General features: G+C 42.3%; 1 protein-coding gene and 1 long non-coding RNA gene across 2 annotated transcripts; one reads left to right on the forward strand and one right to left on the reverse strand.

Moving 5' to 3' along the window:
- Positions 1 to 1,901: 1,901 nt before the first annotated feature.
- On the reverse strand, positions 1,902 to 4,519 carry LOC110905167. The gene is made up of 3 exons (XR_002572943.2): positions 4,293 to 4,519; positions 3,578 to 3,642; positions 1,902 to 2,608 (listed from the first exon to the last, which is right to left on the reverse strand). It is a non-coding gene; the product is annotated as an uncharacterized LOC110905167 (long non-coding RNA).
- LOC110905168 (cyclic nucleotide-gated ion channel 1) lies at positions 4,441 to 22,107 on the forward strand. The gene is made up of 7 exons (XM_022151058.2): positions 4,441 to 4,548; positions 19,276 to 19,817; positions 20,242 to 20,454; positions 20,520 to 20,806; positions 20,876 to 20,987; positions 21,068 to 21,304; positions 21,380 to 22,107. The coding sequence occupies exons 1-7, from the start codon at positions 4,452 to 4,454 to the stop codon at positions 22,079 to 22,081; spliced, it is 2,190 nt and encodes a 729-aa protein (XP_022006750.2). The 5' UTR covers positions 4,441 to 4,451; the 3' UTR covers positions 22,082 to 22,107.
- The last annotated feature ends 1,210 nt before the right edge of the window (positions 22,108 to 23,317 follow it).

The raw sequence follows: 23,317 nt of genomic DNA on the forward strand, positions 1-23,317 counted from the left end.
AAAAAATAGGGTTTTTAGATTTTGCACTAATATGGCAACAAAATGCAAACCACAGGGACCCAGATGTAAAAAGTTTGAGATTTGGACTAAAATGGCAAAAGTACCCAAACCACAGGGACCAAAATGGCAATTTACTCTTTAAAACACAATGTAATATATTACGGGCATGAAATTTAAAAAACAACAAAAACACACTGCTTAACACTTAAAACACACTACTTAACATTCTTGGCATAGTGTTTTAATTTTTAAGCCTAGAATTCATTGCATTGTGTCTTAAATTGTTATGTTTGGTGTTTTTCTTGCCAAAACAACCCAAAACATTATACCCAAGTCCAAAACATGACGCCTACATGTCAATTCTTATGCCTTCTCACACTTCTCATGAAAGGTGTCCTTTTTACAGGATCCTAAGACTCTGTGTGTGTGTGTGTATATATATATATATATATGATATCTTAATAATTATACTAGTAGTTAACCCGTGCGTTACGGCGGGTCGTAAATTTTGTAATAGTATGTGCCTTCGATAATAATAAAGTCTAAGTTTCAACGACTCGATACACACACCACAATATCCTTAACAATTAACATGCTTTTGATGCTTAGATCAAAGTTGTACTCTATCAAATATAAGTCATATCCTTAACAAAAACAATGGGGTCACTTGACCCCTTCGACTCATTCAATGGAAATTACCCATTTGACCCATGATATTATTTATATACACGCACACATGTGCACGAAAATTTACCATACAGTAGTCGTTTTCAGTTAGTTTAGAAAATTATACGGACACATTCAAATAAATTGAAAGTTGCATATGATTATTTTACAAAAGAAACTAAAGTTGCATGGAAGTCTACCGGCATGAATGGTCGAGTTGAGCCCACGTTATCACTTCGAGCAGCTCTTCAAGAGTAGAGGAGCACAAATCGGGGTTTTTTCAAATACCCGTTTCCGGGGTATGATTGGTATTAGAAAATCGGATATTGAGAGAAAGCGGATAGGGTTCAGGTACAAGTATTGAGAAGAAAAACTATACCCTATGTACCCGGGTAGAGTATGATCGGGTTCGGGTATAAACAGATATTGGAACCGAGTATTAATACCATGTTTTAAAAATTAAGTATATCTTTATTAGATTTGGTTTGTAATTTGTAAAAAATAATTAAAAAAAGTTATAATAACATAAATTCACTCAAGTACAAATTATTTGTAATATAATATACATTTCTAGAAAACATAAATATAAAGTTGTGAAGTAAACATAAAAATATACTTTAAATATTAAGGTATTCTATGGGGTATTTAAAAAAACCGGTACGGTATAGGATATAACTGGGTTCGGGAATAGGGTTCAACCGGTTCTAGGCATTTTAGGGTAGAAATTGGGTACTATTTTGGGTAAAAAATACCTGGGTAAAAAATAATTGGCTCGACGAGATACGGATTTTTTTTGCACCTCTATTCAAGAGTGCCATATACACCTTCGTTTCATCCTACAAATTATAATTCCTTTCCAAGTTAATTTTACTAAAATTCTCGTTGAAATTTTATATCATAAATTTTTTTTTTATCAAGTATAATGAATTTTATAGGATATTGATAAATTAATTATGTAACTTGAAGATTACGTTATCAATCCATCCATTATAAATAGAAATCTCTTCTGTATTTCAATTGTACTTTATGATTCTAGTTAGTATGAAATCTCTTCTGAACCAAAATCTTTAATTATATACGTTATATATTGTATGTACATAATATTATCAAAACAGTTGATAATTTGGTTTGAAGCAAGGGTAATACACCCCTTGGTAGACGAAGTATAAATAGAATCTATAATCAACCCAATTCCTCTTGAAATAAAAACCAAATGGGGCATCTTCTGAAATTGGGGGCAACTTTGAATTATTTAATATGTAATGCAAATTCTCAACAATTTTTACCAAGATTTAAAATTTAATACTTAAAACCAGTTGCAATGCAGACAAAATCCTGCTCTTAAATATGTAGCAAAAAAACTACAATTCCAGAAAAGTGACATCTTTGACCTTGAAAGTCAATTGTGTAACTTTTATTCTACATTCGGACTCTAGGGATCCTTTGGTAATAATAAAGTCTAAGTTTCAACAACGCCACACCATAACATTCTTAACATGATTTTGATGCAGTTTGTCTTCTTATGACGCCGTAAATTGAGAAAGAACACATACTTGTATGTTGCGGCAAATCAAGATACTTCTTGAAAATCTTATGCGGATCAACTTGCGAGGAACGAAGGATGCATACCTGTAGGTTGCGGCAAATCAAGATACTTCTTGAAGCACATCATCCGCCTCACTTCTGAACATCTTGAATACTTTTCAACATCTATAAAAGGTTAATGTTATACTGCTTGAGCCCGACTCACAGATGATGATCCCCTTCCATTGGTATGATACTTTACAAGTAGTTACAGTTAGACCCGTCTCTTGTCACAGGTAAGTACTCCGCAGAAGATGTTTGGTCCAACTTTTGGGTCAAACAAGCCTCTAAATCTGTGATCCATGATTTCTTTATGTTAAAGACCGACCTTCTGGTCAAGATTATAGATTTGAAGCTTCTGTAACAGAATAAAAACAAACAATATTAGTAAAGAATCGAGTAATCATCTCGAAAATGTCTTAAAAATTAACAAATTATTGTTTACAATCCACTTGAGGCACCCAAAAAAATAGAAAAACAAGATATACAAAATAATGTATTATATCCAGCCAAAAACAAAAGAAAGATGTAGACATAAATGATGAAACTCAAGTGCTCACGAATTTCTTCTGGTCTGAGGTGATCTATTCATGTGATTTGAAAATCCCAAATAGAGGAGACTTTCTTCTAAGGCTAAAAATGTAACTAGTGTATTAGAGGCCTAATTAAACACAAAAATTACTACGAATGCTCAATTAAACCTAATTTAAAGCCCCAAAAAAGCATCGTAAAGTCAAAACTCTTTGCTTAAAGCCAAGTTATGACGAAGCACTACATACATAACATCCAAATATAAGTTTTCCCTACAAATAGGCTGGACATCACAGTCGGCCATTTAGGTAAATGCATAAAGTTTCCAAAGTAAGCCCGGTTAGTTTTCACCGAAACATGTTCCCACTTGATTGCAGTTTTTGACGCACACCCCAGTTAGTTCACACATTCTTTCAAACACTAATTAAATACTTGCTCAACAACTAAGGCTACGTTTGAAGTGCTTTATTAAAAGAATTTAACAGGTAATGAAAAACATTGTTATACATGCACCTTGGCCTGCCTGTTTAGACTATGGTTATATGGAGGGACGGGTTGCAGAACAGGGAGGCAGACAAAAACTATCTGAAGTGGGGAAGTCTTAACCTTGATGACGAGAGAATGTGTAGGAGGGGTTGGGATTTGTATAGAGGATATAAGAACTGATGATGTTCTACCCCCTTGTTTTGCCCAATTGGGGTATATAATTTTCCATATCAAAACTCACAGTTCATCAAACGGGTCATGTGCATTTAACAATATAAAGCAAAGAACCCGTATCCTTCATTGAGCTTACCTTGTGTTCTTCTAGGGTGCACATTACAACGGGATAATTCTCCTTAGATCCAGCCATTGCACAATCTATATAAATTCAAATGCCCAAAAGTAAAAATTTCATTCAATACTCATCGAAAGATATCATAATAAAAACAATCACTATCAGTTTTCTTGAAAATAACAATAAGATTAATATGTTGAACTTGACCAGATTCATGTCATATTTGTGCCCTTTTCGCCTAACTCTGCCAACGTGTGATGGCTTATGTTGTCAAATTAACTCACAACCACCAGTGTTACAGGTGGCACGGCCATCAATTCATAATCGCCTTCTTCACCACCACTGCTGGAATGTCGAGTAGAACCAGAGAGAAAACTACTTAACTACTTGTTCCAGTGTCAAACAAATTACTCATAATGATAAAAACTAAAGTGAACCGTTAAACAGACCCATGAAAGCAATCAAGTTATAACCTTGAACCAATCTTTGATCATAACAAAATCTCAACAGAATCAAATCCTGAATTTAGTTTCTAGTGAAAAAGAAGGCACGTTGATTGGTACAAATTCCAATATGGAGAATCTTATATCGTCAGTCAATTAAAAGAAGACACTATACCTCTTCTTTATCAAAAACTAGAGATCAATTATTAATTGAAATTGTTCCTCATCGGAACGAAACAAAAATCATTAAATTAGAAGAGCACCAACAAAGGAAAGGGAAGGAAACTCACCGAAGGAGGTGAGGTAGAAACGAAAAAAGAAACAAAAAGGTGACATCCTCATCTTCATCAAATCGATTCTGATTTTGAACCTCTGTTCCTCCCTGTCGCATAGTCTTCGCATCCAGTGGATCTGAAACTCACTTTCAATGGGGGATTTTGCAGTGAATTATGATGGCATTTGGTGGTCGCTTTCTTTGTTCGCTCGCTCGCGTGGGTTCTAAATCTGAAAAGTTTGTTGCTTTCCATCGAACAGTTGGTTTTTTAGGTTTGTGTCACATTCTACCTCTTTCAGTTGTTTATTTTTACTTTGTTATCATGTATGCTTTCACAAACATACTCACATGTTGCTCAATTAATTTTGCATTCTTTGGTTTAGGTTGAGTTTTTCCAAATTTTTTTGGGGTCTCTTTGAATGTAGTTACTTGATGAGTTTCATTAAACTTGGATCAGTCATATGTGGTTGTTATTAAGGGCATGTTTGGTTAGGCTTTTTTAAACAACTTATTGACTTATTAGCTTTTTGAAACAACTTATTGACTTGCTTTTTGGAAAAGTCAGTATAGTATAGAGTGACTTATTGGCTTTTTCCCCTCACATACACACTCATTGCCAAACATCATATTTGAGCTTATGACTTTTCAGAAAGCCAATAAATTAATAAGTTGTTTCAAAAAATTTAGACCAATTGCATATTTCATTTTCCTTTGAATTCTTTAGTCTACTTTCATATTATGTCATATTGTAATGAGTCCTTGAAACCATTTGAAATTGAATACACGTCAACCATGTGGTTTTTTTTTGAAAATTTAAAACCCCAATTTTGCTTTGAACTTTTAAATTTTTATGTCTTTATCGATTACGCAGAGTTTGTGGTATTCGAACAATTTGTTGATTGCAAATATGAATTGTGAGTCAATATAGTTTACTTTCAACTTATCGTTTTGTTTGGTTTCATGATCAATTAAAGAAGTGGTTTTTACTATAATTTACGTTTCGAGTCTTATACTGCAGTTACATAGAAACAAGCAAATGATGGTGAAGGGGTATGGTCCCAAAAAGTCGCGCAAACCTCAGATCAGGTTGCGCGTGAGACCATACTCCTTAACACAACAAGGTGTTAACAACAACCTTGCGCGGCCTACATCGCTCTACGATTATCCCGCGCGAGGGAATGCACACAACAAACCCAGATATCAGCACTTAACATAAAAACAATGGAAGAAATGAGCCACTCGGTAGGGAAGCGCGCGGCTACCTACAGTGGTACACAAGGTACAAGTGGCAGTAAAAGGAGCCAATGAGCGTCTAGCAGGCTCTGGTCAATCGTGCGCCACGATCGCCTGACGAGAAGTACACAAGGACGCCTACATGGCACCAATCAGAGGACGGAGACAACTGTCCCACGATCTCCACTCGTCTGCTGATGACAGAAGGACAACAAGGCCGACAACAATGACACGTGGCTCCAATCAAGGTGCGCCAGCACCAACGAGCATCTAGAAGCCACTAAGCGGTCGACGCCAGTGAGACAAAGAGCATATCCGTTTTGTTGTCCGCTTCTGGCCCAAGGCCCATCAGCCCATAACCCCTCACACCTCTCCGGCTATAAATAGAGACCTTACTTCACAGGTTAAACATTCTATTCTCTCGGCTCTTACTCTTTACACTTAATCACTCTCAAGGCAGTCGCTTATTCTCACGCCGGAGCCTGGTTAAGAGGGAAACCCCCACATTCCCCTCTTAACGAGTAACGGTGTTCTGTTTTGCAGGTTAGATCACCAAGTCGGAGCTTAAATATCTTGAAGAAGATTAACCAACATGAAAGGAACATAAACCAATCTAATTAACTCTCTAATTAGATCACTGTTTCTTCATTGGCGCCCACCGATTTTTTCTATAACCACCCTCATCTTCTTTTATTTGAGCTTTTGACATCCTTTCCTTCCTTCGACTATGACTGGTCAAGGAATCATCCCAGAGAGTTCGGTTTCGGAACCAACTCTAACACGGCGTTGGGTGAAGGAGTCCAAACCTTCCAAGCCCAACAAATCGAAGAAATCGGCGAAGTTGAAATCAACAATACTGGGGGTCCGCGCGGGAGCTTCACCCGCATCACACAAGTGGTCACCCCAGGAAACGGAGAAGGACCTTCGAACACAGCGCCACCTCAAAATGTATCTGCATTACTTGGCTTACCAGAAGGCGAAACCCCAGCCTCGTGGTATGCCAAGAACATCGCCACTATCAATGCAGCATACCAATCTCTCATCGCGCAGCAAGCAGTTTTGACGGCAGAACCGTCCTTGGTCACCCCTCCGAGTCAGGGGGTGCGCCAAATGCCACCACCAGCCAATATACAAGGCAGAACCAACAGGCCTCCCCCTACAAGACGTTTAAGCGTACAAGACACGCGCGATACAAGAGGGGAAACGGATAGTTACTATGAATATCCGTCGAACCTTCAACGAGGCCCTGTTCACAGCCGGCTCACGCCGCGCAACATGAACAATGAATGGGAAGAAACCGACCCATATGATCCTACATGGGAAGGTGACGAAGAATCATCAGTCTTTAATCGTTTACCAAAAAACCATGAGTACTATAAGCCAAGACAACACATTGGCTACACAGAAGAAGCTGAACGAGATTTCCGCCTGGCATACAGACCAGCGGAAGCTGCGGAGCACTCCAAGTTTATCCCAAAAATCGCACTCGCACCGCTCTCACGAGAGAAGCTACCCCCAACCGTTGGGAAATTCAATGGGTTGACTGACCCAGACGATCACGTCAGAACATTCACGAGTGTGGGCTGCATGGGAGGTTGGAACATGCCCATGTGGTGCCACCTGTTCATTCAAACTCTTACCGGAGCGGCTCGCGCCTGGTTTGACAGCCTTCCGCCCGGAAAGATTAAGTCATGGACAGATTTCAAGACGCAATTCTTAAGCTACTTTAGCCAACAACGTCGCTACCAACGCGACACAGCCGAAGTAGAAGATATTTGGAGAAGAGATGGTGAAGGTCTGGAGGACTTCATCACGCGTTTTAACAAAGAGTGCCTGGAAATAGGCGGCGTCAGTGAGCAACTCATGCGCTGTCACTTCAAAAAGGCTATACGCTGCGATAGTCTCATTAGAACCATCACAGGCAAAGATGGAATGCCGAAGGAGTGGGATAAACTGATGGAAGCCGCAAAAATCGTCGCGCAAACTGAGGAGTCCCTTGCTGGTGGAAAGGGCTACTATCCAGAAGATCGATTTTCAAGAGGAAGTACGCGCGACAACAACAACAAGCGCAACAAATACAAGAGTCATGACTGGAAGTCTGAGAGACCAAGAGGCCGTGACGACAGGCCACGTTATAGAGAAGATGCGCGAGAAACGATTGACCGAATCGGTTACAAGAAAGCAGTCAGAGACGACAATCGTGACAAACACTGGACTCCGCTCACAAAAACTCCAAAGGAGGTATTGATGACGGAGAATGTCGATTTCAAGGCGCCAAGGCCAATGACAAACAAGAAAGGGCAAGACCCTAACTTGTACTGCGATTTTCACAAAGATTCAGGGCACCTAACCGACGACTGTTACAGCTTGCGCCAAGAAATCGAGAGAGCGCTCAAAAGCGGCAAACTAAGCCATTTAGTGAAGAATGTACGCAAGGAAACCCGTCAACTCCAGCGCCATGATGAAGGTAACCACAAAAAGGTCCGACGACTAGAGACTCACATGGTCAACGGACCCAGGTACAGCGCGAAAGAGAAAGGCAAACGCCCTTATGAACCTTCGTGGCAAGAGCAGCAAGTTGTATTTCCAGTAGTGCGTGGCGGACCTCGCGCCACACGTCCTGTGGTCATCACCGGCATAATCGGGCATTATGAAACTGACTACATATTCATAGACCCGGGAAGTACTGCCGACATCATTTATGAACAATGTTTCAATCAGCTGGATGAAGAGGATAAAGCGCGACTCGAACCTGTCGATTATCCTTTGTCTGGATTTTGCAACGAGATGGTTTTTCCTCTCGGGCAGATCAGTTTCCCCGTCACGCTCTCTGACGGGAAACACTCGAGAACAACAAATGTGAACTTCATGGTAATGCCAGTGAAATCGAGGCATGATGTGCTTATTGGGAGGGAAACACAAGGCGAGCTAAACATGGTGACTTCAACGCCTCATTCTGCAATAGGTTTCCCAACCAAGACAGGAGTAGCAATCATATATGCCAAGAAAGAAGTAATGTCAACCGAAGAGCTGCGCCCAACAAAGGCGGCAAAGGTCTCCACGACCGAGCCGGAGAAATGGGTTTTAAACCGAAAATACCCCGAGCAGACCGTGACAATTGGCCACGCCATTTCGTCAGACATCAGAACACGTCTAAAGCAACTGCTGTTTCGAAACATGGATATATTTGCCTGGACGCCGGCAGACATGACCGGTGTCCCGCGCAACATCACCGAGCATTGCTTAAACACGTACCCATCTGTCGAGCCAAAGGTCCAAAGAAGGCGCAGCCTAGGGGCAGACAAGACAAAAGCAATGAACGAGCAGGTATGTGAGTTGCTCAAAGCCGGGATCCTGCGAGAGGTAAGATATCAGAGTTGGGTGGCGAACCCTGTGATGGTCGAAAAATCAAATGGCGGATGGCGCATGTGCGTAGACTACACTGATCTCAACAAGGCGTGCCCAAAGGATTGCTATTCCTTGCCTGAGATCGATAAAAAAATAGATTCTCTCGCGCCATACCGATGGAAGTGCTTTTTGGATTGCTATAAAGGATACCATCAAGTGCAGATGAAGCTAGAAGATGAAGACAAGACAGCATTCAGAACAGATCTTGGAATCTTCTGCTACACAAAGATGCCTTTTGGTCTGAAGAACGCAGGCGCGACATATCAACGCTTGATGGACAAAACCTTCGCAGGCGACATCGGAAAGCATATTGAGGTTTATATCGATGATCTAGTGGTGAAAAGTCCCGAGGAGGACCAAATGTTGAAAGACATCGAAAAAACGTTCAACTCATTGCGCAGCGTAAATATGAAGCTAAATTCAGCCAAGTGTTCCTTCGGCATGGAAGAAGGGAAGTTTCTGGGTTTCATTGTCACAAACGGCGGTTTCAAGGTGAATCCAGAGAAGGTACAAGCTATAGAACGAATGCCCTCACCGAGAAACATCAAGGAAATGCAACGACTAGCCGGCCGGCTGGCCGCGCTAAATCGTTTTCTCTCCAATCACGCCGCAAAGTCATATCCCTTCATTAGCACGTTGCGCAATTGTGTAAAGAAGCAAGAGTTCAAATGGACCCCGGAAGCCGAAACAGCTTTTCAACAAATGAAAGCGTGTCTGATCGAACTCCCTACCCTGACGGCACCATTTGAAAAAGAGCCCCTTGTGCTGTACTTGTCCTCCTCGGATAAGGCAGTAGGGTCAGTATTGTTGGTAGACAGGAACAGTGTGCAAACCCCGATCTATTACGTCAGCAGGGTACTCACAGACCCAGAAACAAGATATTCCACAATGGAAAAGCTGGTCCTTGCGCTATTACACGCCTCCCGAAGGCTGCGCCGATACTTCACGGGCCATGTGATAACTGTGCTTACAAACTTCCACATTGGCACTATACTACAGAAGCCTGAGACATCAGGCAGGTTGGCAAAATGGGCCATTGAACTGGGCGGCCATAACATCTTTTATAGGCCGCGCCCAGCCATTAAGGGGCAGGTCCTCGCCGACTTCATCACAGAAGTGCCGGCTGATAAAATCAAGGAATGCGAGATGATAGAGACTCCCAAGGAAAATACAACAGAGGAGACTTGGATGCTTTACACTGACGGGGCATCAAATGAAGATGGCGCGGGAGCAGGTTTACGTCTAGTGAGCCCAGAAAAGCACGAGTTTACTTACGCCATTAAGCTCGACTTCAAAAACACCAACAATGAAGCTGAGTACGAGGCTTTTCTGGCAGGCTTACGCCTCGCCATCAAGATGGGAGCAAAAAACTCGCGCGCACATGTTGATTCACTCCTGATAGCCAGTCAAGTAAATGGCATATACGACGCGAAGGGAGAAGTCATGGCTTTATATCTGGAACAAGCGAAAGAATTGCTCCAACAATTCAAAACCCACAAAGTCATACATATCAATCGCTCAGAAAACAAGCCCGCAGATGCCCTGAGCAAACTCGCCTCGACTTCCTTTCAACATCTCGCCAAGGATGTAAGGATAGAGGTACTCAAGAACCCATCAGTATTGCTGCGACAGGTGAATGTGATCGAAACAGGGCAAACATCGTGGATGACCCCCATCATCCAATACTTGCAAGAAGGGGTGCTTCCCGAAAACAAAGCGGAAGCAAGAAAGATCCAAAACAAAGCCCTACAGTACGAAATGAACAGCGGTATCTTGTACCGAAAATCCTTCCTGGGACCACTACTGCGCTGTGTGGACCCCCAGGATGCGAATTATCTGATAAGGGAAATCCATGAGGGGATTTGCGGCATCCACTCCAGGCCACGGATGGTAGTCGTGAAGATCATGAGCGCCGGTTACTACTGGCCGGGTATGCATGTTGACGCAATGAAGGAGATCCGCAAGTGTGACTCTTGCCAGAGGCACTCTCCAAAACCGCTGCGCCCTAAAAATGATCTTATCCCCGTGTCCACCGCATGGCCCTTTCAACAATGGGGAATTGACATGGTGGGACCCTTCCCGGATGCTCCCGGCGCCGTAAAGTTCATCATAGTAGCTGTCGACTACTTCACAAAGTGGGTAGAAGCCAAAGCCCTTGCATCCACCACAGCTATGATTGTGCACAAGTTCATATGGGAGCACATCATATGCAGATTTGGCCTCCCGCTCAAGATCGTGACAGACAATGGCACCAACTTTGCTTCGGACGATCTTAAGAGCTGGATGAAGGAGATGAACATTGAACACACTTTCACCTCCGTTGCGCACCCACAAGGCAACGGACAAGTGGAAAGTGTGAACAAATGCATCGTCGAAGGGATAAAGGCCAGATTAGGAACAAGGCGGCGCGGATGGGTTGATGAGCTTCCAAGCATTTTATGGGCTCATCGGACCATGCCAAAGACGAGTACCGGCGAGACCCCTTTCAGCCTGGTCTATGGCTCAGAGGCGGTAATCCCGGCGGAGATTGGCCTGCCCTCGCCACGCATGACAGCGGTCAACGCAGTTGACAATGAAGCGGAAAGGCGTCTAGACTTGGACCTGTTAGAAGAAAGACGCGAAATCGCAAGAATCAGAGAGGCCAAATACAAAACCCAGCTGGAAAGGTACTACAACACAAGGGTTCGCATTTGTACCTTCAACCCAGGGGAATACGTCTTTCGCGACAATGAAGCATCAAATGCGGAACGTCCAGGGAAATTGGCACCTAAATGGGAAGGCCCATATCTGATTCATGAGGTCCTGGGCAAAGGGGCCTACAAATTGCGCACCCTAGATGGCCACATCTTACCAAGAACTTGGAATGCGCAACAACTGCGCAAATGTTACATGTAATCTATTTCGGCCCTGCGCCATCTTTCAATTCACTAAGCCGGCTACAAGCCATTAGCAATTATGTATGAAGGCCTAAGCGCCCATTTCTGACTTGAATGAAAACATACGACATGTTTTTCTATTACATTTTTTCGTTACAAATGCATGCTAAACTTATGATTAGCGCGAAAACACTCCAGCATTTCAGGGTTGTTCAAACCACCTCCAAGGTCCTCCGCGAACAATAGCGCGAGACCGGGTGGATACCTTAATACTTAAAAAACGCTTCCATTTATTCGAGCCAATTTAACATAAAGTTTTTATAGCAATGCAATAATTGCAACGGAAAAAATCAAAATGTTTCATGTCATTTAAAACTTGCGCAAATGCGCAGCATTGTACATAGAGTATCCGAAGAAATTACAAAGGCGCAAATCCCTATCAACCACCTATTCAACAAACTATCCTATTCATCGCGGCGATCATCACCATCATCTCCGTCATCCTCACCATCATCATCGTTGCCATCATCATCACCAGCTGGCTCTTCGTCGGACAACTCGACGGTAACCGGTGGATCGAGGACTGCCTTAAGACGCTGGCACCAGTCGTCTTTCTTCAACGATTCAACAACCAACTCCATGATAGGCAAGGAAAGGTTGTCATAGGAGTTTTCAGCACTAGCCAATGCAGCATCAGCATGTTCCGTCACTGAGCAATGACTTATGTCAAATTCCTGCCCAAGCATCTGCTCAACGTGATCGGCACACTCCAGGTAGCCTCCCCGATGACCCACCGCACGCGCCGCATCTGTCAGAGCCGCTACGGCGCGGTCTAGCTCGCTCGCATTCAAGATGGAGTTGGCAACCTTCACAACAAACAAAAAGCATTAAAGATAAAACTCTCAACAAGAAAAAGCATAAGTCAAAGGCACTTACCAGCACTACTCCTCGAGTGCGCATCCATTCAGCCTCCGAGACAAGCGTATCAACGATGCCTTGGGTCTCGGAGTAGTTTGTCTGGGCCACATTAAGCGCAGCAGTGCTGACAGCACGCGCCTCCTCAGCATCAGCAGCCTTGACCTTCTCAGCCTCAAGGTCAATCTCCAAAGACTCGCATCTGTCGATTTGCTCATTCAAGCGACGTTTGAGTTCCGCAATCTCAACGTCCTTGGCGTGGAGATCCTTGTCCTTGTTGGTCAATTGCACCTTGGCTTCAGTCAGCTCAACCTAAACATTGGCAAACGCCTTGAGAATTGACTTAGAGAAATCTCATAAACAAAAAAGGGAAGAGCGAGAGTCAGTAGAACTAACCTCCATCTGCTGCTTGGCAGCTCTTTCACCCTGCGCTTCCTCCACCTTTGAGGTCAAGTCCGCAACTTTAGCCTCAAGATCAACGATCTTCTGTCGTAGCGCATAAGCACGATCGTTGTCTTGGGCGCATATACGCTTAAACCCGGCCTTCTCCTTGGCCAGTTGCTCCTCAACATTGTGGAGTTTTTTCTGCAGCCCCTCACGGCCCCACTCTTCAGCCTTCTTGTCAGCCTCAAACTTGGCTCTCTCCTCACCAAACGCGGTTTTCGACTTTTCGAATTCAGCAATACGTTTCAGCATACGCTCGCGATAAGCCTCCCAGTCGGCGCGCTCCCTAACCATCGTTCGCCATTCGCGAACTATTTGATGGTTGGCAGCACGAGCGTTGGCCTCACCAAGAATATAAGTACGATACAACATTTCGTGAGGTTTCGCCCTTTGCCGATGGACTTCAGCAGGTGTAAAGGAGTTCAGGAACCACTCGCGCGCAGGGCTGAACTCGACGAAAGTATCTTTCTGTTTTAAACTCCAGGGGGCTTGATGAGGAGCGTCCCCACGCTCTTCTTCAGTGTAAGTCTTGTAGTAAATATCCCCAACGGTGTCCTTCGCACCTATCACATTGGGGTTATAACCCCCAGCTCCACCAGAGCTCGCGCCGCTTGAGGAGAAGCGGCTGGAACCCTTGGAAGTAGTAACAGGACCGGTGTTGGTTGGTTTGGTGACCTCAAGACCTGGAGGTTTAAGAGGCTGATCCATAGCCTTTTTCGCCGATAGCTCCTTCTCCAAGGCCTGTTTCCTCGCCACTTCAGCCAACCTCTCCTGCTCCGCCCTCTGCTTCCTCTCCTCCTCCTCCTCCTTTTTCTTTCTCTCCTCTTCTACCTTCTTCCTCTCTTCTTCTTTCTTTCTCTTCTCCTCCGCAACTCTCTTCTTCTCCTCCTCTCTCTTCCGGTCCTCCTCCACCTTTCGCTGCGCCTCAGCAGCCTTCGCGGCATCCTGAGCCGCAGTGTCAGTGGACTTGACGGTAATCTTGGGCCTCTTTACCCCGGCCTCACTAAACGTGACACCCTTCTCAGGGGTCTTCTTCTTGATTTCTGAAAAATAAAGCAAAAGCATTTGAGTAAAGAGAAAAGTATTAAGAAGAGAAGCGAAAAACTTACCAGGAGAAAATCTGTATAACGAGCGCAGCTTGCTCGTTTTCCCAACCACGGGAATCACAGCAGATGTAGGGGCGGAAGCCACACCAGTCGTGGCTTCGCTCCTACCCCTCTTCCGCCCAATAAGCCGGGCACCAGCATCTTCCTCTTCTACTTCTTCATCCTCTGGGAAAGACGGAGTCGCGCCAGCTTCAGGGTTGCGAGAACCCGCGCTCCCAGAACTCTTCGACCCACCAGCACCAGTTTTCCCCTTAGCTGCATGTGATAAACCTTCATATGAGTCACTGATTATCACATAGTCGTCTAAATCACGTTGACGAAGGCGAAGAGTACCTTTGACAGCAGCAGATGTTGCGCGACTAGGGCCGGTGCCCTTACTGGTCACCTCAGGCTCCACCTTTTTCTTCTTCTTCACCGGTTTTTTCTTCTTCTCCTCGGGGTCAATCCCCAGGTCGCGCAACACACCTGCAAAGATTTCAGACCAAGAGCTTAGCTCGCCGTTGGAAGAACCTACAGACTCCTCGCTGGAAAGATAGAAAGTTTCTTTCCCAGCGAGAGTCACAGAGCGCAATGGACGAGGTTTAGGGTATTGCGCACCTTCAGTAGCGGTTGGCGGCGAAGCGAAAGCATCAGCAGCTGGAAACATGAAGTTTCCTTTAATCTGGTCATACCAGCTTTCTTCATCATCGCGCACTGGGTGAACGCCCATGGAGCCAACAAACGTGGAGAAGGCAGCTTGATAGAGTTGCGCTTCTACACACAAAAATAAGTAAGTAACAAGGTAAAGCGAATACACTTAAAAAAGGAACAAAGAAAAGTCTAACCTTGATCACCGATCTTCAAGACCGGAACCTCCTTGCTGCTAGGTGACCACTGGTCACTCATCTTAGCAGCAACCAAAACACTTTCCCCAAACACCCGGTTAGGGGTTGGGGTTAGCTGCTGGTACCACCGAGCAGTCTTCGGGATCGGGAGATCTTCCTTGGGTATGACCTCAGTCCATTCCCTAAAAGGCATAGCGATTGGCAAAACTTCTTCCCTGATGAAGAAGAACTTGGGTTTCCAATCGTGGAAACTCTTACGAGGATTCAGCAGAATCTTCTTCGCCGCACCTCGGCTCGCAAATGAGAAGAACCCCATCGTTCTCTGCAACTGGTAGAAAGCACGAAACTTATCTACCGATGGCTCAATGCCATGAGACCGGCACAGGAATTCGAAGTGCCGCACCCTCACCATCCCGGGTGGGCTCATCTGGGATATATGGAAGTTATAGTAAGAAAGAATACTGCCCAGGAAATTGGTCGCCGGCAGTCGGAAATTCCCTTGAAGGAAAAAGTCTTCATAAAGGGTGATATAACCGGGTGGTGCATCAGCCGCGGTCTGGCCCTGAGCCGGATACCGGGCATCCCACTCCGGTGGGAATCTAAAACTACGAACAATCTGTTCGAACAGACCTAAGTCCCATCTAAGGACAGGAACCGGTCCTTCCTCACTAACAGGAGCCTCTGGGTGTTCTTCACTCATCTTTGAAGAAGGATCTGGAAAAAAGGCTTGAAGAAAATTTGAAGATTTGAAGAAATCTTGAAGAAGACGAAGAACACTTTGAAGATTCAAAGAGTTTTGAGAGAAAAGTGGAGAAGCAACGAAGAGAAGTGAGAATCTCTCACCTTCTCTTCGGATATATATACCCATCGCATTTAATGCGATGGGTAACCGTGCCGCGTTCGCCGCTAGGCTAACCAACAGGAGGTTGCCACGTCAAGCGGAAAACCAGGGGTGACGGTTACCACGCGCGCGTGGGCCTCACTCTCCTGACATGAAGTGCAACCGCCGCAGGCGGCATGATGACACCCGTGCCAGGGGTCAACTCACACGTCGCCCTCAGCGACTTATCTCACCAACCTGTCAGAAGTTCAAATTTCGAAGTTTCCCGCCATAAAACGTGCAAGTAACTTCATGCAGAAGTCACATGAGTCGCGCCAGATATACGTAAACTACTATAACCTAGCGCGCCTAAAAGGCCAAACAAGAAATCACTCGACACCTGCCTAGTACCTGCGCATTGAAAACGACAGTTTTCAACGTCCGCCATACAAGTCAGGATCAAAAGAACCATTTCCCCTTCTCTTATTTTTTTATTAAGTCCAAAGCTCCAACCACTTGCGTTGCGCATGGTGCAGCACTGGACTGAGGGGACTTGAAGGGGTATGGTCCCAAAAAGTCGCGCAAACCTCAGATCAGGTTGCGCGTGAGACCATACTCCTTAACACAACAAGGTGTTAACAACAACCTTGCGCGGCCTACATCGCTCTACGATTATCCCGCGCGAGGGAATGCACACAACAAACCCAGATATCAGCACTTAACATAAAAACAATGGAAGAAATGAGCCACTCGGTAGGGAAGCGCGCGGCTACCTACAGTGGTACACAAGGTACAAGTGGCAGTAAAAGGAGCCAATGAGCGTCTAGCAGGCCCTGGTCAATCGTGCGCCACGATCGCCTGACGAGAAGTACACAAGGACGCCTACATGGCACCAATCAGAGGACGGAGACAACTGTCCCACGATCTCCACTCGTCTGCTGATGACAGAAGGACAACAAGGCCGACAACAATGACACGTGGCTCCAATCAAGGTGCGCCAGCACCAACGAGCATCTAGAAGCCACTAAGCGGTCGACGCCAGTGAGACAAAGAGCATATCCGTTTTGTTGTCCGCTTCTGGCCCAAGGCCCATCAGCCCATAACCCCTCACACCTCTCCGGCTATAAATAGAGACCTTACTTCACAGGTTAAACATTCTATTCTCTCGGCTCTTACTCTTTACACTTAATCACTCTCAATACCCGGCCAGTAGTTACAGAACAAGATATGTGGTTTTTAACTATTATTATGCATCAGTATTGAATAAGATCTCTTCATTTATTCTGAATGTCCATAAACTACTTTGTTCATCTTTCAGGCATCATATGGTGACAAGAGAGTATTAATATCTGAATCATAATCATCTAAGTTGATATTCATGCGATTGAACGTATCATGATTATATTAATTTTGGTGAAAGGTGCAATTACCTACATTTTTTAGCATATAGGTTGTCAATACTGGGTTCCCGCCGCAACACGCGGGTTAGGTAAAATCCCAGTTTAAACAGACAATTAAATTAAGACGTCTAAAATTAAAATTAATACATAAATAATTAACATTTAAACACATAATTACATAAATAATAATTTAAAACTTTAAACACAAAACTCCATAAATTAATAACCAAAGAGGGAGTCGGGCGACAAGCAGTCACAGTCATTATCACGCCCGCCCAACCTCTTGTATCGATAACCAGAGCTTTTGGATGATGGATAAACCATTTCTTCATCCGACCTTGGTACGTATTCCGCCTCGGCGTCAATTCCGTACCCATTGGCCCAAATTGGTACTTCTTATGTCGAAATGGAGCTTATGAATGTACAAGGGTTTGCCACTGGAGGATGATGCCCCTCCCCAGTTCTTATTACAGCTAAGTTTAGTTTACTAAAGGTATTATTGTATACCCAGTTCAACTCTTTCATAATCGAATCGTTAGAATGTTGTGGACGGTAGACTTAAAAATTGGGAGAGGGGGGGGGGGTTGAAGGTTAAGGATTTGCTCGACGACGGGATGCTTGTCGAAGGTTTGAAGGCGGCGGGTTTGAAGCTGGAGAGTTTGCACGGCGACAGAATGATCGTCGAGGGTTTGAAGGTCCCGCTGGTTCGATCGGAAATGGATAACCATCCCCATGAAGATCAAGTGTGGTGAAATTGATTGAAAATGAAGCTGGTGAAATGGTTGTAAAAAAAATTTATGGTGAAATGGTTTAAATAGAGATGGTGTAATGGTTTAAATGTGATGTTCGTATGATTTAAATTGATTTTAATCACATATATATTTTTTATTAAACCAACCGGTCAAGTGACCTTGAAACACAAAACAACAGCTTTCTATACTCGTTGATCTTACCCAAAACGCACTACCCAATTGACCGGCGATGGTGTTGTTGGTCGGGTAGTGGGAACCTAAACCCATTTCGGCTTGTGCCGCTAGCCTCAGTATCACCTAACATACACTCACTAACCATTTGTCGAAAAACAAATCCCTAGCTAATTAGTGATCAAATATGCCATCACAAAATGTAACTCATAAAGTTTATTTTTTTCAATACTTGTTGGCGTCGACTCTTTTTTTTCCTCATGTTTAAATCTATCTTAAAGATCCTTTAGTGATGTTTTTAGCGTCACAAGTCCATATTGTAGTAAGCATTGACTTGAATATGACACACATAAAGTAAAGTCTAAATGAGTTTCACCTTTATATTCCATATATGGCACACACAACACGTTTAAAAAATGGGTTAACATGTCATACGGACCCATTTAGAATAGATTATTGAGATGACACTTTATAATCGTATAAATATACCAGTTTTTCTATGCACCTAAATTGATTGTTTGCTTTAAAGAATTTTATCTGCCTTAATAACTACTATTCATTAACCATCTTAAATGTGATATGTCATTGAACGTGTTAAGGGGTGCGATGTAACACATTCAACTAAATAATTCATATTTAACTTTAGCCAAATACCCTAATTATATACTTGATACAATCCATAATATATATCTGGCCGTCCCTAGGGTTTCTTTATACACAAACTCATAACATTGGTTTATTGGCCAATTATTTTAAAATCAATACATGTGTTTATTAATAGATTAGTTAAAATCATGACATGTTACATTAATGAATTAGTTCGAAATCATGACATGCGTAATTAATGATTAATAGTTAGTTCCTATCCCTCAATAACCCGTGTCTTTAGTTATATATAACTAGCTTATCAACGCTCGTAGCAAATCATCATTTCTATGTAAAGTTAATTGATTAATACAACTCTTTTGAATTTGATGCATAGCAATATAAGTTTGTGAGGTTAGCAGCTCTTGTGTTCAGATTTTGATAAGAGTAACCTGAGCACTGCAGGTATGAGGACCGGAAATCAGAGAAAGGTAGCAATGGAGGTTGTGCACAAAGTAAAAACATCCTTTGGTTCTGTTTCAAATAGGTTCCTGGAACATGGTTCTGGAGGGATTGAAAGCTTCAAACGATCCATGAAATCTCATTCCCGTTCATTAAATAGGATTATGAGTAGAGGAGGCGATGGTTCTGGGAAGAAAGTGTTTAACCCACAAGGGAAATTCCTCCAAAAGTGGAACAAAATCTTTGTCTTGTCATGTGTGATTGCTGTTTCAGTGGACCCGTTGTTCTTCTATATTCCAATAGTGAAAAATGGCAAGTGCCTTGATCTCGACCGATCCTTGCAGATCACAGCTAGTGTTTTGCGCTCATTCATGGATGTTTTCTATATACTTCATATCATATTTCGATTTCGTACTGGTTTTATAGCTCCTTCTTCCAGGGTATTTGGTAGGGGTGTTCTGGTTGAGGATGCTTGGGTGATTGCAAAGAGATATATGTCCTCATATTTTCTTGTTGACATTCTTGCTGTGCTTCCATTGCCACAGGTCCGAACCGAATATTAGTTAACTCTTCATTCCAAAATACTTATTGGCCTCAACTATAGGTCACAATTTTTGACCATCTACGTATGAATGGGTTAATTTGGGTTGTCTTCTTATGTTAAATAGGTCAAACCGAAAACTTATCTCAAAAGGTAACGCGTCTAATGGGACCTTTTATTTAAAGATTTTGATTATTATTGTAATAATGTTGTGTGGTAACCAACAAATTAATTAGTATGGAAAGCTAAAAATTGTTTGTGTCAACCCGTATAAGAAGACCTTGCCACCTCTAGCTCTAACATAATCAGAGTGTTTTGGAGGGAGTTATTGGGTAAAAATGATTATGATTATAAACAAAGTAATGGTTTATATATGCTGATTGTAAACAACGCAAGTCTGTTTAGGACTAAATATTTGCACATCTCAGGTTGTGATTTTGATCATTATACCGAGGATGCATGGCTCAAAATCTCTGAACACCAAAAACTTGTTGAAGTTTGTTGTACTTTTCCAGTATATCCCGAGGATGCTTCGAATCTATCCTCTGTATAACGAGGTCACAAGAACTTCTGGCATACTTACTGAAACTGCATGGGCTGGAGCTGCTTTTAATCTCTTGCTTTACATGTTGGCTAGTCATGTAAGATTGTATTATATCTAACCAGTCTTTTTCTACCCCTTTAATTTTTCTTTTATCATCTTTAGGTGCTAGGTGCCTTTTGGTACTTGTTTTCTATCGAACGTGCAACAACCTGTTGGCGAGAGGCATGTGGGAATTTGTTAAATGAATCAGAATATGCGTGTTATTCATTTTATTGTAAAGATAATGATACATTGGCATATTTGAATTTAAGCTGCCCTTTTGTGGATACGGAGACTCCTATTTTTGATTTTGGAATCTTTCTTCCTGCCCTCCGTTCCGGCGTTGCCAACTCAACTGATTTTCCACAAAAGTTTTTTTACTGTTTTTGGTGGGGTCTGCAAAATCTGAGGTAACAACACTGAAATCCGTCCATCCGTAGGTAATACTAATACTAATACTAATATTGGTCCATTTGCAGTTCACTAGGTCAAAACCTAAAAACAAGCACCTATGTGTGGGAAATTTGCTTTGCAGTCTTCATATCTATATTTGGATTGGTTCTATTCTCATTTCTCATTGGAAATATGCAGGTTGGTTGGATATTTATATATAATCTATGATACTGAAACTTTTGAAGGCCTGATGGTGTGTGTGTGTGTGTGTCACATAGACTTACCTGCAGTCCACAACCATAAGATTGGAGGAAATGAGGGTGAAAAGACGAGATGCAGAGCAGTGGATGTCCCACCGTATGCTTCCGGAATTTCTTAAGGAGCGTATTAGAAGGTATGAACAATATAAATGGCAGGAAACACAAGGTGTTGATGAGGATAATTTGATCCGAAACCTTCCTAAGGACCTCAGAAGGGATATAAAACGCCATCTTTGTTTGAAACTTCTAAAAAGGGTCAGTTTTTATCATTCCTTAATTTGTTGTTTGTAATCAAAAGGTAACACCAAAAATATATATTGGTTGTTTCAGGTGCCCATGTTTGAAAAGATGGATGCTCAACTAATGGATGCAATGTGTGACCGTTTGAAACCAGTTCTTTATACAGAGAAGAGCTACATCGTGAGGGAAGGGGACCCGGTTGAAGAAATGATTTTTGTAATGCGAGGCAAGTTACTAACCGCGACAACTAATGGTGGACGAACGGGCTTCTTTAACTCTGACTATCTTAAACCCGGTGATTTTTGTGGTGAAGAGCTTCTTACATGGGCCTTGGACCCACATACATCATCCAACCTCCCTAACTCCACAAGAACTGTTAAAGCACTCGAAGAAGTTGAGGCATTTGCATTGACGCCGGATGACCTCAAATTTGTAGCATCTCAGTTCAGAAGGCTTCACAGTAAGCAATTACGCCACACTTTCAGGTTCTACTCACATCAGTGGAGGACATGGGCGGCGTGTTTCATACAGGCCGCATGGCGACGACATCGTAGGAAGAGATTGGAAGATTCACTTCGGGAAGAAGAAGGCAGGCTGCAAAACGCTTTGACTGGATCTGATGGGAGTTCACCTAGTTTGGGTGCTGCAATGTACGCATCACGGTTTGCAGCTAATTTGCTTGCTATGTTGAGGCGAAATGGTGCAAGGAAAAAAAGAATTCCTGAGAAATTACCGCCATTGATGATGCTCCAGAAGCCTGCAGAGCCTGATTTTATTGCTGAAGAAGATTGATATCGTTCATCTTAATTATATATAGTTACGTGGAATGGAATGTTGTAAAAATATTTATCATTAACAATATAATTGTAATTGTAGAAAAACCTAATGTATCTTAAACATAAGTCAAGAACACATATATACCACATCACATGCTGATCAATATAGTTTTCATCATCAAAAGAAACACATTCTTTGGATGGTTTAATAATTAAAATATATATGTTTATGTTACATTGGCCAGTTCTTCATTAGCTAACATTTAGGGTCTGTTTGGCATGGGTTAATGGAATAGATGAGAGAATGGAATGGACGAGGTAATGGAATGGACAACGGAATGAAATGGATCATTCCATTCCATTGTGATGTTTGGTTACTCATATGTGAATATAATGAATCATTATTTTGTATAATTTGATAAACAAAAAAAGATGAAGTAACGAAACACAATTGTATTAAAAACGACAAAACTATAATTGCCTCAATAATAATAATAATAATAATAATAATAATAATAATAATAATAATAATAATAATAATAATAATAATAACAACAACAACAACAACAACAACAATAACAATAACAATAACAATAAGGAGGAGGAGGAGGATTATTACACGGATGACAACTTTTACAACGATGGTTATAAAAGCTCAAGCAAAGACTCATTCCATATCATGTAAACCCTTCATCCTTGAACTTGCTTACTTTTGGAGTTTATTACTTCTGGTTTCTCAAGTTACTTATTTGATACATGAACAAGATGCAAGACTTATAGGAGAGTTGAATGAGACACCTCAAGATGTAAGACTTCTGAAGCAGCTAGTGTTCAGAGTGACTAGGACCACCTGACATCATCTCTAGTAAGGCCTTGGGAATCATGAACAGTTTCATCAACAATATTTTATTCATTTTCCATTTTAGTTATATTTTGATTGTTTTGTTTAATGAAGCAGTGGAATGTTTTTATTCATGCATGCAAGTAGTGGGAAGTAGTAGTGCATAGCAGTTAGTTTCCATTTTGAATTTCGTACGTATGTGTGTAAGGCTGTATATATAATTAGCCAGGACTTTATTTGAGTTCTATGAATGAAAAATATTAAAAAGAGATCTCAAGTTTTGCTTCTTCCTAATTTCTGATGCAGTTTCGCGTGCAATCAAATGGCTCAAGAACGATTGATTAATGAAAGACGATAAATTGAATCAATGGTTCAAGAACAAATGTAACATCCCAAAACCCGAATGTTTAT

The sequence above is a fragment of the Helianthus annuus genome, chromosome 14 (genome assembly GCF_002127325.2).
Source record: "Helianthus annuus cultivar XRQ/B chromosome 14, HanXRQr2.0-SUNRISE, whole genome shotgun sequence".
NCBI lineage: Eukaryota > Viridiplantae > Streptophyta > Magnoliopsida > Asterales > Asteraceae > Helianthus > Helianthus annuus.

Bases quoted from the DNA above. Each gene is read 5' to 3' on its own strand.
- LOC110905168 (XM_022151058.2), top strand. From the start codon at position 4,452: ATGATGGCATTTGGTGGTCGCTTTCTTTGTTCGCTCGCTCGCGTGGGT. The intron at 19,818-20,241 runs GTCCGAACCGAA...TGCACATCTCAG, and splicing joins CTGTGCTTCCATTGCCACAG to GTTGTGATTTTGATCATTAT. The intron at 21,305-21,379 runs GTCAGTTTTTAT...TGGTTGTTTCAG, and splicing joins GTTTGAAACTTCTAAAAAGG to GTGCCCATGTTTGAAAAGAT.